The sequence below is a fragment of the Phlebotomus papatasi genome, chromosome 3, assembly GCF_024763615.1.
Source record: "Phlebotomus papatasi isolate M1 chromosome 3, Ppap_2.1, whole genome shotgun sequence".
Classification (NCBI taxonomy): Eukaryota; Metazoa; Arthropoda; class Insecta; order Diptera; family Psychodidae; genus Phlebotomus; species Phlebotomus papatasi.
The window spans coordinates 52,364,294-52,378,124 of NC_077224.1; the positions used below are offsets into that span (position 1 = coordinate 52,364,294).

At 36.2% G+C, this 13,831-nt stretch overlaps 2 protein-coding genes across 3 annotated transcripts; one reads left to right on the forward strand and one right to left on the reverse strand.

The window, feature by feature from the left end:
- The first annotated feature begins 3,524 nt into the window (after window positions 1–3,524).
- LOC129807247 (E3 ubiquitin-protein ligase SIAH1B) lies at window positions 3,525–9,974 on the forward strand. 2 transcript variants are annotated; one of them, XM_055856394.1, is made up of 4 exons: window positions 3,525–4,400; window positions 9,109–9,333; window positions 9,396–9,548; window positions 9,643–9,974. In XM_055856394.1, exons 1-4 carry the CDS (start codon window positions 3,555–3,557, stop codon window positions 9,673–9,675), a joined length of 1,257 nt encoding a protein of 418 aa, XP_055712369.1. In that variant the 5' UTR covers window positions 3,525–3,554; the 3' UTR covers window positions 9,676–9,974. The 2 variants fall into 2 exon arrangements, with proteins under 2 accessions (XP_055712369.1, XP_055712368.1); XM_055856393.1 differs by having other exon boundaries at window positions 9,396–9,974.
- LOC129807252 (translation initiation factor eIF-2B subunit beta) lies at window positions 9,622–13,795 on the reverse strand. The gene is made up of 4 exons (XM_055856399.1): window positions 13,554–13,795; window positions 12,952–13,483; window positions 9,967–10,355; window positions 9,622–9,735 (listed from the first exon to the last, which is right to left on the reverse strand). Exons 1-4 carry the CDS (start codon window positions 13,625–13,627, stop codon window positions 9,663–9,665), a joined length of 1,068 nt encoding a protein of 355 aa, XP_055712374.1. The 5' UTR covers window positions 13,628–13,795; the 3' UTR covers window positions 9,622–9,662.
- Window positions 13,796–13,831: the final 36 nt, after the last annotated feature.

Consider the following 13,831-nt stretch of genomic DNA (forward strand, 5'->3'; position numbering starts at 1 on the left):
TTTACCCTTAAAAGATGTAAAATTAACATTAAAAAATGTTGATATATTTTTACACATAAAAAGTGTTAAAGTTATGAGGAAAAAAAGTTAATCGCACCCTCTTTCTTTTCTCACTCAGTGTATAAAAGAGATAACAAAGCGTCCCGGCTTTCGGAGCACTCGTAGTCACGAACTACAGCTCTCCGTGAATTATCTTTTTCACGCGGCTTTTGTCCATAAAAATTTATTTTCATTTTACTTTCCCAACTTCAGCAAATCGATTGAGAAAAAAGCCATCCAAAGATTTTTCGAAAAATCGATGTCGATAATTTTTTCGGTCAAAGGTGATTATATGAATCAAATTCGCGTAGGCTACCTCCAAAACATATCCGAAAATGAAAGAAATAGCTTGAGAAAAACCAAAAGAAACATGGTTTTAGCGGAGATGGAGAAGGGTAGGGGAAAATATTTCTTTTAGATAATGGTGTTTTAGGATGGTTAACCAAAGACTGAAAGTTTATATTTATTTATCTTATTTTTTTATTAAAAAAAATAATGCTTTTTAGCAGGTGCTCTTGAAGCAAAAAAATACACGTTATAAAAATATAAAGATTTGTCAGAAAGTAAAGTTTGCGTCCACCGCCGTCTTAGCGTTGCTGATCAACCTTTAGATTAGAGCCAAACTGTGGAAATAATGCTCCATATCAAGTTTGTTTAAGTCATCTGCATCATTTGCAAAAAGAAAACTTTCTGACTTTTAGAAAAAGAAAAAAAGCAAACTAAGACGCAAAAAGCATACGATAAGTCCTCATTTTCCCTCTCTAGGAAGTTCTAGGACACAGAAGAACAAATTCAGCCAAATATCTAGGTTGACGATATTTGAGAACACGAGATATGAAATCAACAGCTCGTGACTGCAGAAAGAGTGGCAGGGTACTCTCCAAGACCCGGTCGTAGTAAGGAAATACGTGATAAAAAGGATGAAGATTGAAAGTATATAGAATAGGAATAGAGTATGAAATTATACAGTCAAGCGTCTCATAGAGGCTGCATTACAAAAAAAAATCAGCACCAAAGGAAAAAGGGGGAAGGGAAGGAATAAGGCACGAACTAATAAATATTCGAATATTCTGAGGAGTGAAGTACTGATGCCTTCTAAGGGTATAAAGGGAAAAGTTAACTCTTTTACTAATTATTTGGTCGACCCAATCCAAAGAATCATAGAAAATAATTCCAAGATTTTTGGTTTTATGGACGTAAGGTATCATCTCGCCATTTAGGTAAAAAGGAAGTGGGTCAGAACTCAGAACGGTGTCTCCCAATTGCAATTAGCAGTTTGATATTTACCCGGTTTGAGAAGAAGATCATTATTCACAGCCCACTGAAAAACCAAATGAAGTATCATTCGCTTGAATAAAGCATGCATTAGGTGCAAGAGAATCACCTGCAGATCATCAGCGTAAAAGTGAAAGTTAATGTCACCTCTCAGCATTTCAGCTTCAGAAGGGTATCAATATCAAGTAATTAATGCTGATCCTGTATACTACTCTCTCTGAATTCGAAATGGACAAAATTGGCTCTATCTGATTTCTTACCCTCAAAATTCAACTAACAGATCGCAACTAACAGAGATCGCTTGTAAAGTATCTTCGCTACCATAAGCATTATCACTAGTCATTTCTCGAGTTGAGGGATCCTCAGGCGCCGGTTACGATTGCTCGGAGTTTCAAATTGGCGGACCAGTGCCCCTCGGCCAGTACACGACTGTGTTTCAGGCTGAGGTCGTCGCAATCCTGCTTGATGCTCGGAGTCTAATGTAATCTGGCATCGAGGGTAGAAAAGTTCAAATTTTCTCAGATAGTAGGGCTGCGATTCTGTCTATAAGAGGATATGAGTCGCGTTCTGCTGTCGTGACTGAGTGCAGGAAAATGTTAGAAGCGGCCTCACAGAAATGTGACGTCGGTCTAGATTGCGTACCTGGGCACAGGGGCATAGCGGGAAATGAAGAAACGAACCGCCTCGCGGTAGCGGGGGCAAGGACCGCCTTCATTGGTCCCGATGTCCCGAACCTGCTGTAGGGATTTCCTTGCAAATGAGGAAATCTATTATACAGGAGGATTTATTAAAACTTCATCAAACGGACTAAAGATTGTCGCGTGTCCAAACTGTTCATGACCAACTTGGATAAGAAAAGGACAGCTTCTGGTGGGAGGCAGTCGCCGGAGAGCCCGGCAGATTGCTTCTAACCGGTCACTGTCTAAAAAATAAACATCTGAATAGGATGGGTGTCCAATGTAACATAATGTGCAGGGTATGCAATCAAACTGAGAAGACGGTCACTCACTACGTGTGTGACTGCCCCAGTTTATGCAACATCAGACGAGTGCTGCTATGTAAAACGGTACTGTTTGATGAAGACCTATCAAGATTGAAGTCGCCCTGTTTAATGGCGTCTACACACTAGAGAAATTTAAGTCCATATTGAAGAGTTTTTCCTGCTCAAGCGTATGGAATTCACTTCAATATGGACATAAATTTCTCTAGTGTGTAGAGGCCATAATGGAGCTTATCCGAAAAACGGGCTGGCTTGAACCATCTGGCCCTTAACAGGGATTTATTTAATCGGGGATACATAATGGGCCCAAAAGGAGACCTAAATGTTCTAGACTCACTAAATGCTGTTTGCATTTTTGATAAGATAAATCTATGTAAAGTTTTCCTGTAAAATAAAGTTCAGTGTTCAACAATGGCTCAGAATTCAGAATGGCTACATAGAATATATTTTCCCCAGAAAAGCTATGCAAGCCATTGTGAGGAGGCGTCGACCTCGGGGTATATCTAGGACAAGGTGAAGGTGATCGAACCTGAACATCTTCCTGAAGTGGCGAGGGATCGATAAGCGTGGGCCGCTAAATTGGATTTCATAGGCCCGCTACCCCAATAGGGAGAAGCGGTTGAAAATGATGATGATGATGATCGTTTCAGAATTCACTCATTTTCTGAATTAGCATTCTAAAGAAAACCCGGAGAAACCTAAACATTAAAAAAAAGGTTTGCAAACAACGGTTTACCATAATGTTGTTATCTTACTGTAAAAAACTCAAATAGTTCATAGTAAAATATTTCATTGTGAAAATTATACGAGCTTTCTATTTTCCGTTACATAGGTATTTTTAATGGGCGTCAAGACAGGATTTCAATATAAATTTTTGTTTCTTACTTTTTCTTTATTAATCTGTTAGTTTTCGTCTTTCATTAGACTTTAATTAATTTATTCAATGGAACTAAAAACAAGTCTTTAAATTCTAATTAAAATGCCCCGAAACTGTTTTAATTTTTCGCTGAAAATTAAAAGATATTCTCTTACAATTTTTAATTAAGACCGATTACTATTCCAAAATAATTGTAATTAGAAATGAGTCAGATAGAAGCCCCATTAATCCACTCAAGTCCTACAATTAATCACTGGGCAGCCCCTGAGCCTAGAAAAAAAGAATCACTGCGACAAGAAACCTGTGGAGGTGATTCGTGTGGGATTATGCGCCAGTTGATCAGTGATCGCGGTGCTATAAACAATGGAAATTGTTCGCTCTGAGTCCGCGCGTACATCTTCCCGCTCAAATTCAACAATTTCCAATGCGCCTAGCAATTGCTCCAAGCAGGACTTGTACGTATCCCTGAAGCACTACGACTGCCTCCTGGGTGAACTAAGGTGCCCAGGATGTGCACGACCAATGCACGCGCCCATCCTGCTCTGTCAATCTGGGCACAGTGTCTGCCAGGAGTGTGTCCGGAAGCAGAAATCTTGCCCACTGTGTAGGATGGATTTCACTGATATCCGATCCATGACTCTCGAAGCTCTGTCGGCTAAGGCTTATTTCAGTTGCAAGAACGCCATTTCTGGCTGTACTGTCCGACTGCCCTTTGACCTCATGAAGTGGCACAAGCCCCGGTGCCTCTTTCAGACAGGCTCATGCTTCATGGGCACCATCTGGGGCGGTTGCAATTGGAATGGACGCAAAATGGACTACCTAGAGCATTGCAGTGTATCCCATCGGGATAAACTCTTCCTCTCTGATGAGGCGCAACTCTTCTGGCCATTACCTCCGGTAAAATCGCCCACGGCAAAGACCGTGGTCGGAGTATTCATGTTCAATGTCTTCGAAGAGGTCTTTGATCTCTACCACGTGCACGATCGCACGGGAGCTCAATGCCTCTGGACAATGGTTTGTGAGTCCAAGGAGCGAAAGACCAGTACCAACTTTGCCTTCCAGATCGAACTGTTTTGTCAGAAGGATCCGTCCAGGCTTTTGGTACAGCGACACTCTTGCCATAGCGAACGCGACGATGACCTTCTGGACGAGGCCCATTGTGTCGCAATTTCCATGGGAGATATCATGAGGTTCACCGGTGGGGATAAGGTAAGCAATTTTATCGGAATTCGCATGTCCAGGAAATTTAGAGCATTAGTGGATTATCTTTTATTTGTGCCAAAAGACAAACTCAATCGATTTATAAACTCTTTTTTAGAGATTCTGTAAGTTTAATTTATGATGGTCTGCATGTGGTTTCAAATTGAGACGCTCAGAGCAGAAGTAGTCTCCTTTGTATGCATTTCCCTATTAAAACAGTCCCTTTCTGCTCTGAGCGTCTCAATTATTAAGCAATAATTACCAAAAGCAGTGATTACCGAACAATCTCTTACTTAGATCTTAGGTCTTCTTATTATGATCCACATTATTGGTAATTAAACCTCGTTTCTAACTATAATTTCTGATTTCTAAATTAAATTATCTTTCGAAAGTATCGTAAAGAAAGTATATAGGTCAAATCTTTAAAATCTGTTAGAAATAATGAAATAACTAAACAACGAAACGTAAAAAATTGAAAATCACAGATACCCGGTGACACTTTCACGTTATTTTCATTTAGAAGAGTGAAAAATAAATGGTGTCGAAACGTCTCAATTTTATAAAATAATAGAAATCGTTCAAAAAGTAACATTCGTTGAAGAAAGTTATTAAATCGTTCAAACAACGATTAGAAGGTTTTCGAACCGAAAAGTTAATTTTCGGTTAACAACAGATACATAACAGATTAATATTGAATTATGAGAAAGTCGATTTATCAAGGCTGTAGTTAATAGTTCGTCGCCATTTTTCGAAACTCGAAATTCACATTTTCGATTTCGATAATATTTCAGTTTGTTGTAGCTAAGGCACAATTTTTCAACGACAGGGCCTACTCGGCTAGCTAGGCCCCTGATCCAAAATAACAAACTAAGATTCTGAATAATCATAACACAAAAGAATTGTATCGGGTCAATTTTATACATTTCGATTATCGAAATCAATTTGATTTATGAAAATTTTTATCTGCAAAATTCATCTCTCGATCGATTTTGCAAGCAATTCGTAGTCTTCTGCAAAAACAATCTCAACTACCATAAGCTTATTCGGATTTGTCACTATTTTTTTCTTAATGTATTCTCAGTAATTCAGTTACTGTGAGATATTTCTTCTTCTTCTTCTATTTTATGTAAGGCTGTCGGACTCGGGTCCATATAGCCACTTTTGTTCACTTAGTTCAAATTTAAATATTCCGTTATCCCATGTACTTCACTAATTTCACTATTTTATTTATATTTTTAATTTATTTATCACTTGTTTATTATCACTCTTTTTTTTATATCACATTATTATTTATTATATCAATTATTATTGTTATACGATCACAGTTTTTGAATTATTATATGCTCATTTTATTTCTTTGATTTTGTAGATCTCTTTGTTTATATGTTTTTTCGTTTGCTATTTTAAGAATATTTTTTATGCTCACTTTTTCATTATTAATGCACTTATAGTTTTCTCTTATCTCATTAAATTTTCTGCATTGGATCACTATGTGATTTATATCTTCCACGATTTCGCACTTATCGCATAATTCTGTGTCCTCTGTGAGATATTTAATTTAAAATACACAATTCTGACAGTATTTTGAAGTAAATCGCTGATTGACAGCAATTCAAACCCCTTAATTTTGACGTAAAACTCTTACTCTTCTTCTTCTTCTTTCTCTTTACGTTTTGGCTGTCGGACTCAATTTCAATCACTCCCCGTCAAATATTTCGTCAGATATGTTTAAGATTTCTGCAGAAAATATCTACACCTGTGCCGAAAATCTGCTGATATATCTGTAGATATTCCTACGAATTTTATTTAGGCTTGGGACAAAATTCGTCAGAAATTTTTGCAGATTATCTGACGAATCCTGGTGTATACTCTGACCAATTTCTGTAGATATTTTGCCGATTTTCTGTAGATTTTTTTTCTACATTCCAGACTTTCCAGACAGCTGTGTCAGAAAAGATGGAGTATTTTTCACTGAAGTTTGCAAAGTTCAATAGAGTGATTTTTGGTGATTTCACAGTGTTTATATAAAATAAAGTATTCTGCGACGCCGTGTTCTAAGTAAAGAATAGCGAAGTGAAAACTTTAAACAGAGTGTCGACCTAAATTTCGTGTTTTTGTATCATTTCATGGGCGATTTTTAAGAAATTAGTATTTTTGCTTGAATCTTTTTACTCATCTAAAATGTTTAATCGGTAATGCTTGTTAAGCAGAGCATACCATTTTCTTTGTGACTTCTACAGTTTCTTGATAAATCAACAATATTCTTGTTGAGACAATGGAGACTATGCAGATTTCCTATTCAGAAATTCTGCCGAGAATCTGTAGATTTTCGGAAGAATTTCTGCCGAAAATCTACAGATTTTCTACGCAGAAATTTTGCCGAAAATCTACAGATTCTCGGCAGAATGTACTAGAATATACCGTTACAATTCAAAAAGCCTCCGAGTAAAATCGGCAGGTAGAGCAATGGTTTGACGGGGTACAATTTTATTTGATGTTTGTTCGGTTTCAAACGGTTTTTGCTCATCTGTACGTCTATAGTTCTCCTCCCGTCTCCTCCAATATCGTCAGTTTGTCACCATTTTGAAAAACTTGCAACATTTCTCTCCGGTGAGGCTTTTACTCCTTGCTTTTGAATGAATTCATTGGGAACGCCGTCGTATTTAATGTCAAATTTTATTTATCTTACTGATTTTCTCCCTGAATCTTATTTCCTTGTAAGATTTCTATTCATATTGTCATTCTATTTTTAACTTTAATTTGGACACTCAATTTAAAACTCTCTTACTCAACTCTCAGATATCCAAATGACAGATGTCAAACACTTAACAAAATTCACAAAAAAATCTCTATTTACATAAACCTTATAAAGTCAAAAGTGCTTAGAATATGTCGTTTGGTCATTTCTTGTACCATAAAACGCTTCAAAGATTCTAAAAAAACATTATAAATTGCTGAAAATTGCCACAGAAATTGTAATAAATCTATTATTAGATCACCTATAATTTTCCATCTGATATCAATTATTTAGAAATAATATTTATTTATTTAAAATAAATATTTTCTAAACAAATGTCATTGAGGACAAATAAACAATTAATTACAATTTCTGCATTATCTTATCGTTGTTCCACAAACACTGCTGAAAAAAAAATCAATCGAGCGCGCAAAACTTAACACACGCTCTCTGTTTTATTATGATTTCTTGAACAATCAACAAAGTTTTATGACAGCAATAAAAGGCACATTGTAGGAAATGCTGAAAAAAAGCGAATTCTTAACGAAGAATATTCAAAAATAATTCGAACTCTCTATAAAAAAGCGTCCCAGGAGAAATTTCCCTATTGACCTTTTGGGAAATTTCACTATGTACCCAGTGAATTTTCACCCAGAATTCTCGTACACTTCCTATATTGGGAATATCTTAAGAAATTATCCTATAGAGCTATGGAAGTTTCCCAAGAAAATCACAAGGAATTCTTAATGAATTTTCAGTATTGGAAAATTCGTTAATCTCTTAGGGAATTGCTAGAAAATTCCTAGAGAAATTTCTGTGGAATTCTCTGGAATTCCTTGGGATTTACCTCAGAACTGTCAATGTTTGCGTGGTGAATAATTGAAAAAATTATCCTTCTTGGATGTGGAAATTTCCCAACGAGATCACATTTTCGTTTAAATTTTCGTAATTAGAAATTCCACAACAATCCCAAAGAATTCCTTGAGAATTTTCCACTGACTGTTTCCTCTGATATTCCTTAGAATTTTCAAAAATAAATTTCATTATTTGTGTTAGGAATTTTATCCTAGAAATCCCTGAAGATTGCACTCATGGGAATGCATATTAAATCGGTGGAGAAATTATCTCGCTTAGAAGTGGAAATTTCCCATGGAGATCGCAGGTATTTCCCAAGACCATTTTTAGTTTCGGAAAAATCGGTAACTTCCTAGAGAAATTTTCATGATTTCTAATGGAAATTTCCTGAGGTAATTTTCTAAAGAATTCCCTGAACATTCTATGTTAAATTCGAGAATTTTCCCATAGTATTCTCCAAATATTTTCTACCATAGGAATTTAAGTAGAATCAGTATTGAAATGTCCTTGGTAAACTATAGAAATTTATTAAGAAGGTCCCTGAGTATTTAAATGGGAAATATTCCCTTCGTTTTTCCGGATTTCCCAAAGTTTCCTCAAGATTTCTTGGGGAAATCTTTAGGAAAGTTCCTACGGAAAAGGTAAAAAATTTATTTCCACTTTAGATATTACTTCAGTCGAGAAGAATTTAATAGAAAAAAAAGAAATTTCCTAAAAAATTTCATGGAAAAATTCATAGGAAATAATTTTTCACTTAAGAATATACTTCAGTCGAGATGTTTTTATTAAAAAAAGGATCATATAGAACATCGAATACTCAAGTGAAAACAGTAAAATTTGTAGAGAAAAGTCTGGGGAGATTCATAGAAAATTCCAAACAGAGACAGGGAAAACTCAACAGGTTTTCTCCGAAAAATCTGTATAAAATTTATTTTCACTTAAGGATATACTTCAATCGAGATGTTTTTATTGGGGAAAATTCATATAGTTGGGAAAATTCGTAGAAAATTCCCAATAGAGAAGGGGAAAATTCAATAGGCTTTCTCCAAGAAATCCATATGAAATCATATTTTCAAATCCAATTTCCCTTAAATAACTGAAGACATTTTTGCTCTCTCCTTCCAGAAACTTCACTACAGAGTGAAAATTTTGGATTTGCGAGAATGCAAGACCAATTCAACTGCAACACAACCTGTAGCTTGTCAAACCTGTGTACCCTCGCCCAAGGTACTTCAGGATGCAGAAACAGAACCAATTGAATGTACCAATCACAAGTGCGTTCCCATGTCCAACATTATTACCAAAAAATGCTCAAAAAAGATAGCAATTGGGGAAAAAATTGCAGAAGTCGTAAGTGATTGTAGTCAGTTTATCAGGCAAAAATAATCTTAATCCAAAAATTCAATCTCTAGCCTCCTAGAAATGCCTTGACGAATGGAACAATTGCCGAAGTGAATAAATCTACGTCACTGAATGGAAGTGTCTCGAGTCTGGACGTATTGCAAGAAAAAATACTCACTCAGTCGACGACGACGACGGAAAATGGTGTGACGAAGAGCATTGACGTCAGTAATCGAGATTTGAAGGGGATCTTCGATAGGGAATTCCAATCGGTTCATATAAATTAATACCACGATGTTATCTCTTATCTTCTTGCAGACACCTTTATTGCCGAAGATTTACAGTGTATAGTCTTCCGGATGGTAGAGCTCACTCAGCAATCTGTAAACGTACGATGGTGCATTTCCTCCGCTGTAAACAGAAAACTCTTCATTAAATTTACCATTCAATCTGCAAATATTATTTTTCAATTATATTATACGTTCAAAATCAATTAACTAGAAAATTTCAGAAAATTTCACGAAAATTTCCAAAATTTCATGAAAATTTCAAAAATTTCAGGAAATTTTCCAATATTTCATGAAATTTTGGAAAATTTCCGAATATTTGTATCATTTTTTCAAAAATAAAAATAAAACTCACAGATTTGATATGAAAAGAGTAACAAATTCCGGAGGCACGTAGTCAAAGACAGGATTGTAGCATCTGACGTTCCTAGCATCACGCATCTTGTAGGGAATTACACCTTCAGTCGTGCCAACCATATTGAAAGCATCCATTTCATAGCTGCACAGATGGACTGGTGAAAACTTGTACATGGGCACGAGAACGATAACCGGGACGGAGAACTGCTTAGCGGCCAGAGCCACTGTGTATGATCCACAAGCAGCCCTCAGACCACCATTGGCCAGTACACTATGCGTTCCAATGATCACCTTGTTCACGCGTGACATCATTGCAAAAATTGCAGAATCCGGAATTACCGTCGTCTCAATTTTTGCTTTCGCCAAACTCGCTGCAAGAGCATGGCCCTGCAAAGTTTAACGAATGGGGAGGAGCTTATAATACCGCTTGAAACTTACAAGATGTGGCCGCGGAAAATACAGAAAAGGAGGGTGAAGCAATACCCTAATTCACATTTACCTAACACTTCACAGACTTTTTTTCTACAAAGGATTCTCTTAAAACGAATTTTTACAATAGGGGGCGTGGTCTATATTTTGAGAGGGTCCCGCCCACAATTAAATTTGCAAGAATTTTCTGTCACTTTAATGCTAGTGTGCCGTTGCTCAATACTAAAAATTGAGAAAGTTTTTTTTTCTACTATTGAGTGCAAAAAGGGGCGTGACCTAAAATATAATACAATTTTTAAATAAAACACTGAACTGCTTTCTTAGTTCCCTAAATACGACCAATACGAAAAAAACAAACTTTTATGATTCACTGAGAAATACACTGAAGTTACGCCCAATTTCGAAAATAAATAATTCTAACACACGGCTTTTAGACTAGGAAAATTTCATTAAATCAAAATTCATATTCCCTTTTTTAATAATTTGCACCCTAAATTGTCAAAATCGGTCAAATAGAACCGGAGATACAGCGTTTTGAATTTTGTGAACTTTGACCCCTCATATTTTCGGTTCTATTATAATTACAGCGAACCTACGCCACATTTTGGAAACCTCATAGCCTAGACTACAACACTCTAAAATTTGATTAACTTGCACAATGCCGTTTTTTAGAAAAGTGACTTTGAATTTTGATGAATTTTGACGTTATTGCATCGCCACCTGTGGTGACTTTTTGAACTTCCACCTGAAAGTGCTCATCGAGTCGAAACCAAAAACCCAAAATTTAACTGAATATGTTAATTAGAATCGGAGATAGAGGCCGGTCAATATTCGAACTTTGACCCCTTATAACTCGGATCAGAGGTTATCGATAGACTTAAGTATTTTTTTCTCTGATAGGTATAATCAACGGCTACAACATGCTAAAATTTCAGTTCGATGCACACCTTTTCAATTGAGTGAAATTCAATCGATTGAAATTTTACCTCTCACTCTTTCAAACTGAAATCAGATATAGCTATCTCTTTCTTTCAAACGAAATTTAAAATTCAAATTGAAAATGAAATTGAAATTTTAATTTTCATTGGACAGAAAGAGACAAATATACAAACATTAACTTTGAAAATTGAAAATTTTTCTTTTTAATAATAGTGCCCCTAGCAGTGGTTTTGTGGACTTCCGATGTTAGAAGAGGAAGTGGCAATTCATAAGAGCTTTCCAAAATGCCCTCACTTTTAAAATTCTGACAATTATAACCGGAATTATGGCCATTTTAAGAAATGTTTTTTGGACCCTTATAGCTCGGGTCAGGGAGGTAAGGCGACCTTAAGTTTGCTACTGATCGAAAGCTCTAAGGCCCAGCTATAACATAATAAAATTTGAGCCCGATCGTTGCCATAGGGGCGGAACAATTCAAAAAACAAAAAAAGGGGGTGGGGCGTCAATGCACTAAGTTGTAATTTTCACCCGATATATAACCTTTGCCGAAAACCGCAAGTCGATATTTTTCTTAGTTCGAGATCTATTAAATTCCAAAGAGAGACCGGCCGGGAACGTAACGCTTGACCTAGGTCGTATTTTATCTATGTTCTGAAAAGGTCTTGACATCAGCTAGAACATACTAAAATTTCAGCTCAATAGGATGAGACTTTTGTTTTGACAGTTATTCAAAATGGCGGACAGAAACGTCAAATCAAAATGGCAATCATACCATCTTGTAGATCTTGGTCATTTTATCTCAATTTCTCAATAAATTGGATAATTTTTAGCCAAATACTTCTATAAAAAGCTTTAGAATGACCATTAAATGCAATTTTATAATATAAATCATGCGTTCTTAGGAAGATAATAGCGAAAAAAAAGTATTTTAATAAAAATAATAAACAAAATCGAAATGGATTATTCTAGCCAGATAAATTTAGAATGGATTTGGGGAATACTACTCTGAAATCGATTTTGGAATTACACTTTTTCACGGAGTCGTTTTTTGACAAAATACCTACACTAGGATTTCATTGACTATTACCGAAACTACAAGAATCCTTTTTAGGATCATTGTACCTTTCTTGGTACATAACATATCCCTATATAGTATATACTTTGACATGGTAGACCGGATCGGCGAAGACCATCAATAAGTGCTAGAATTTATGAAATTCTTACGGACAGCAGAGTGCAAAGTCACCCGCAACGACGGTATAAGAAAGAATGGGATAGTCATATGCAAAACATGTGAGAAAGAAATGGTTTCGAATTTCGACTCTCTGAAATTTTCCTGATCTTAAATCAAAAAAGGTGTGCCGGAGCCATAAGCAAAATACAATCTAATAACATTTGACCTGAAAAATTGAACTCTTAATTTTCCTCTTATTATTATTATTATTTCTTTTATATAAAATTTGTCTTCTTTAATAATCGAAATTTATCAAATTCATATAATACTGATAATAAATTTTTTATAAATTTTTTAAAATGAAAAATCTTTCATCTATTCAATCGTCAACTTGGGAGTCCTAATTGTATCGCAAAAAAATGTTTCAAAAACGAGACTTACCCGACAGGAAGGAGCACATTCAGCTACCACCACCTCGAATACCCTCCTTTTGGCGGCTCTTTTGAGGAAGCTCTCAACACTTCGAGAGTGTCCAAGAGTTAGAATGAGCTCCGAGGAGTGAATATGTTCAGCCGCCTGTTCTGCCAGATTCTCCTTCGTTGTCTCCATTTCCATCTCAATCTCTTGCAGATGATTCAGCAGAGATCCTCTGAGACCCTCCTTGGGCTTCGTGTAGTCCATGGCTGAGGAGCTTTCGCTTGTCTGCGTCACGAGTTTGTGCAGTGACAGAGATGCCTGAGATTCGTCATTCCGGACCAACTGTGCCGAATCAAATTCCTCCCGGATCAGCTTCAGCACTCTCCTGCACATGTTAGCCGTGACATTTTCCTGAGGTAGAGCCTCCATCATGATTCTACCTTGGTCCCGGACAATCTTCATCAGTTCATCGGCTGTTTTCCATTCACTAGCCGCAATGATGTTCTTGAACACCTTTACACTTCTCGTCGTCACCTCGTACGAGCTATCGATCTTCCTGCAAAGGATAAAAGGCATTCAGTTCACCCTGATGCTTTCTTCAGCCAACCCATCCTCGTCCTGCCCACCTTGTAATGATGTCGTAGATCATTTCTGCTACCTCCGGAAGAGGCAAACTACAATTTTTCACTTCACTCTTCATTTTACAGAGAAAATTATTATCTTCACAGGTAATTCAGAGTTTCAAAAAACATTTATCAAAGTAGTCACACGAAAATATTAAAGAATTTATGTAATTTGTTCTTAAAAAAAAATCTTTTGAAATTGCATACGCAGAGCCAGCTGTAAAAATAAGGTTAAGGTTGTAACGAATTTACAAAAACGAAATTAACGGAGACTCTCTTAT

Excerpts from the sequence above, each read along its gene's own strand:
- LOC129807247 (XM_055856393.1), top strand. The coding sequence starts at position 3,555 with ATGGAAATTGTTCGCTCTGAGTCCGCGCGTACATCTTCCCGCTCAAAT. Across the intron at positions 4,401-9,108 it reads GGTTCACCGGTGGGGATAAG|AAACTTCACTACAGAGTGAA; the intron begins GTAAGCAATTTT and ends CTCTCCTTCCAG. Across the intron at positions 9,334-9,395 it reads GGGAAAAAATTGCAGAAGTC|CCTCCTAGAAATGCCTTGAC; the intron begins GTAAGTGATTGT and ends TTCAATCTCTAG.
- LOC129807252 (XM_055856399.1), bottom strand. The coding sequence starts at position 13,627 with ATGAAGAGTGAAGTGAAAAATTGTAGTTTGCCTCTTCCGGAGGTAGCA. Across the intron at positions 10,356-12,951 it reads AATGTGCTCCTTCCTGTCGG|GGCCATGCTCTTGCAGCGAG; the intron begins GTAAGTCTCGTT and ends TAAACTTTGCAG. Across the intron at positions 9,736-9,966 it reads ACTCTTTTCATATCAAATCT|CGGAGGAAATGCACCATCGT; the intron begins GTGAGTTTTATT and ends TTCTGTTTACAG.